We start from the raw sequence: 4,844 nt of genomic DNA on the forward strand, positions 1-4,844 counted from the left end.
TTCCCCTGTGATTCAGGCAGCCTGGCCCATTCTTGACTTCTTTTGGCGGGGAGTCCCACGGGCACAGGACTCTATCAGACACCTATGGAGATACTCCTGGAGGGGCTGCCAGTCCAAGACCAGCCTTCAGACCCCACCAGACCCTCATGGCTCCAAGGCAGTGTGAGCCAGAGCTGCAGGCCTGGCTCAGGGCATTGGTCAAGAGCTAGTAGGTAGATGGTTCCCAGGGACAGTGTTGTTGTTTTTTAAAAAGTCTTTATTGTTGAAAGTATTACATGTGTCTCCCTTTTCTCCCATTGACCTCTCCCAGCCTGCTCCCGCTCCTGCACAGGCCCTCACCCCCCTATTGTCTGTGTCCAATGGTTACGCTTATATGCATGCACACAAGCCCTGTGGTTGATCTCTTACAGGGCAGTGGTTTTTGAGGGACCCTCACCAACAAAAGCAGGCCAGCAACAAATATCTATATAGCCTTTGTATTGCTCTGCAACATGGTTCTCCCTACATCACTAGGGCTCTCCCTACATCACTGGGCCAGGAGTTTGCAGATGCTTTTAGACCACGACTGTCCATTCATGGGTGTGAGGTCCAGATGCGCAGAGGTCTCACTGCCACAGCTGGGCTGCAGCTGGAGCCGATCTGCAGCTGGGGTCAGAAGGCAAACTCTCCAGTCCTTTGCTCGGGCTCCAGGGAAAACGTTCTAAGTTTCTCTATTGTCATTTTTATGTTTTTAGTCTGTTCTTCACTGGTTTTGGATATAACTTTGACTGGCAACGTTTTCAGGTATCTTATTGACAAAAACTTAAATGCTATTGAACAAACTACCTCTTTTTCTGGAGTTCCTCTTCTTTCCCTTGGTGCGCCCCTCCCCAAGTCAGCCACAGTGGATGTGTAACTTCTAGGGGACTCGCGGTCTATTGGAAAGGACAGGGCGAGAGTGAGTACCCACATATTCAAAGCAGACGTGATTAGCTATTTTTCCTGGTGACAACTATTTCCCCCTTAAAATATGGAGAGACACCACAATGGAGAACATGGGTATGAAACTCATAAGGAATCATACAGTTGTGACATTAGACATAAGAACAGAGCATTTCAAAAGGAAAATTACCTGAGGTTGCAGAAGTATTATAGTCGTACCTATAAATATAATTGTTGCACTGCTGCTATAATTATACAGCATCCTCCAGGCCAGAAAGTTCATAGTTGCAGGAATTTTTCATCTCGAAGAATTTTAAATATTTTCTATTTCTATTCTTTTTGCCTCCAACTTATAATGACTATTTTAAGGCCTATAGAAGATGGACATTTTGTGGAGCAACAATTTAAGAATGTAGTAAAGAAAAAGAAAGTATGATGATGACATCACTATGATCATGTCCATTCTCTCCCTCTCTCTGTTTTTAAATACTTACTGAGACGTGGGTCTTATTTCTGTTCTTAGCTTGTGCTCAACTTAGCTTATCAGGAAATAAATATTTATTCCAAGAAACAAAAGGATAAATATTCTCGAAATAGAAAGTATCACGTCTATTGCCAAATTGCTTATGAAATAGTGAATTGTTTTTGTTCCCTTTAAAGCAAACTATAAATAATTAGTTACTTTACAGAATTATGATTGCAAGGATCTCTTAATAGTTATCTTATACTTTACACATTTATATGTGGAAATGTAACTCAAAGTATTCCAGTAGCCTATGTTATAAAATTTTACCAGTATAACTAGGTCAAAATTTGTAAATTCTTTCTCTTATCCCTTTAATAAATGTAGTATTATTACATTTACTTGAATAACAAGATACAGTAACTGTGAAATAAATGCATCTGTAAGGATGAGAAATACCAATTTATAAAAAGAAAACATGGTCTAAAGGTTTTGACGGCTTTGATGACAAGGAAGAATTGTCCACTGATAGTAGGTGGGATGTCAGTTCCATGACAGAGAAAGATAAATGCCTAACTCTCTGTGAGGTGTGGAGTCTCTAGGCTTAGGAAGGTAACATGACAATAACATTTCAGGTAAACTTAACCAGTTATTTTCGTGAATGCTAGAGGTTTATGTGCAGTATTTTTTCACTGTAAATTAATATATTTTTATGATCACAGGGCTCTCATAGTGATCATAAATTTTAAATTGCTTTTGCTAAACACAACTGGAAAAGTAAATATTTGAATAAAATACAAAATACCCTTTAATTGCATTGCAAAGCCCTCTGAACTCATGCCTCACTGATAGTATGTACTCTATCTGCATATACTGTTGAGTGGTGATTAAACTAGGATTTTGAATAACTGGAAAAGGTAGCTAATTTATTTAAAAAATTAGATGCTGACAGGGCTCAGTCAGTGAAAATTTCAAATTGTAGAAATTAATTTTGAAAATGCTAATTTATTGTTTTTGAATTATGTTGCGTAGCATAAGTGGAGCAAAGATAAATACTAATAATATAGTAAAGTTGTGCAATGAGAATTAACAAGTGAGCCATATGCTACATTAATATGAAGCTTGAGTTATGTCTCTTTTTTGTCTATAGAGATATAGTCCATATTACAAATTCTGAAATGTTAGGAGTTTAAATCTGTTAGTGCTACCTTCTCTCGACATGACCTTGGTCATTTATTGTCCTCTCTGGGTCTCCGTTTCCTTCATTGTAAAACAGTGCTTATAATAATCCCTATCACCCAGGCTTATGCCAGTGTTCACTGGATAATGTATGTGAAACATTTTGCAATGTCGGGGACAATGTCTGGTGATCCAACTTCTTAAAACCCACATAGAAAACAGTTGCACCTTAAGGATTAATGAAAACAACTGTATAAAGATATCAAAACACTTTGTGCTTTTCAGTTCTGTAAACCTCAAAAAAACATTTTCTGCATCTGAATTGCTATCTGTCCTTGTGTTGCCAATTCAAGGTGATAATCCATTTATGAAAACGGAGTTGAGAGTCACGCTTACCCTAAACGGCCTAATTCTAAGGTCAATAGAGGATTATTGTAGCGGAAATAGAAAATAGATAAATTAAACAATGGAATGGAAGAGAAAATGAATACACTGAGTGACGGAAATGAGACTGTTATATATATACAGCTTAATGAAACACTCACAAAAAATTTACCCTAATTGTGCCCTTCAAGTGGAGAAAGTTATTAAACAAATCCTAGTTTCTTGTAATCACCCATCAATTACTTTGCTACATATTTCAGTTTTGCTTCCTCGAGTATTTTGCTGTAGTACGTTCTATATAGACTATAAGCAAATTACTTATTGAGTGAATGACTATAAAGTTTAAAAAAAAATCAAGGAAAAAACTAGTCATTAAACTATTGCTTTTGATTCATTCCCCAACAATAAAGGAGCTAGTGCAAAGGTGTTAATCTCTTAAGGAGATTGCTAGTCAATTACGGGTTGCCTTGACATCTTTAAAAATTGGTAACGTGTTTAATTTCCTGTTGTGTTGTAGCTAACAGTTGTCGCAACCCTAACATCAAGCTACAAAACCATTTTCCCTTTCGATTTCGAATGAGTAAATTTTTGTGAACTGGTGATCACGTCCAGCCACACACACCACGTCCAACCATCACACGGAAAAATGAGAACTACACGGTGAGGGGTGTGCGCACAGCAATGGTGCCAGGTGGGCTCACAGCTCAGGGGTGATGAGATGTGGGGATGGAAAATGACAGAGCTGGAGGGTGGGTATGTGAACCACAAGGAGAAACAAAGAAAGTTTTGTCCACCTGGCGGACCCAGGGCACTATCATGGTCTGGGTGGTAGTTGCTATTGGTGTCCATGTCTTGGAGAGAGGCACTGTGGGGCATCCTCCCACAGCCGTTCTGGTACCACGGGCAGTGGGCAGCACCGTCTTGGGGCAGCGGGTGGCAAGGCTGGGGCATGGGGCTCCTTCTTAGAGCTCTCAGCGAGGAGTTCCTCTCGGGGATGTCCGGCAGCAGCTCACTGATCAGACGGTGCAAAATACTGTTGTCCGGCAAACTCCCCCTTCTCTTTTCAGCCTTAATTTGGTCACAGATGTCTTTAAGGGCGGAGTCCAGAGCCTCGAATACGGCTGTTTTGCATTTTGCCTTTTCTGTCTGTTTTTTGGGCGGCGAGTGCTTTTTCCTCCGGAAAGGCACGGGGCTGACTAGAAAGGCAAGTTTTGAGAGGCCGGCGTCCGGGTCATGTCTTCTGGGCTCTTCGGGAGTTTCGTGTTTCGCTCTTTCGTGTTTTCGCATCGTGGTGAACCGAGTGTAAGAGGCAGGGCACCGGCCTTTGCAGGAGCTGACGAGGTGCCGGTGATGGTGATGGTGGTGGTGGTGGTGGTGGCTGGACCCATAGAAGCTGTCCGAGGAGGTGAACGAAAAGTGGTCGAAATCGCTCTCGCTGCAGAAGGACGAGCCCTCGACGTGCATGCAGTCACTGTGTTCGGACACCACCCCGTCTTGGTCGCTGTCCGAGAGCTCCAGATGGGTTCTGGGCGGCTCCTCACTGGTGACCTCAATGTGGATGGGCACCAGGGTTTTGGACGTGCAGCTCCGTGGTCCCGGACAAGGGTGCCTGCCTGGATTGTCCTCCTCCAGCAAGGACTCGATGGAGAACCGCCTGCCGGGGCCCAGCCCGTGGTGCTGGGGCTCGAGGACCGCCGGGGACAGCACCTCCTCCCCCAGGTTGGGCATGGATTTGGACTTCTGAATCAACTTTTCGAACTCCGATATGCGGGTGGGGACCATGTCCCTGGGCACCTCGTCCGCAGAGGCCTGGCTCCATCCATGGAGCAGGCCCGGGGCGTGCGGCTCCTGTTCGTACTGCAGGACCCTCGACCGCACGGAGCACATCACCTCGGAG

The 4,844-nt window shown here is 43.2% G+C and overlaps 1 protein-coding gene across 22 annotated transcripts in view; it reads right to left on the reverse strand.

Annotated features, from left to right (window-relative positions):
• Positions 1–4,844, reverse strand: part of SORBS2 (sorbin and SH3 domain containing 2) — a 312,941-nt gene that overhangs the window by 30,843 nt on the left and 277,254 nt on the right. For all 22 annotated transcript variants that reach the window (XM_006772685.2, XM_006772687.2, XM_006772694.2 and 19 more), the window contains one exon: positions 826–914. In XM_006772685.2, the coding sequence (XP_006772748.1) occupies positions 826–914 (89 nt within the window). The remainder of the gene's footprint in view (positions 1–825; positions 915–4,844) is intronic.

This window comes from Myotis davidii, unplaced genomic scaffold, assembly GCF_000327345.1.
Source record: "Myotis davidii unplaced genomic scaffold, ASM32734v1 scaffold184, whole genome shotgun sequence".
NCBI classification, from domain to species: Eukaryota; Metazoa; Chordata; class Mammalia; order Chiroptera; family Vespertilionidae; genus Myotis; species Myotis davidii.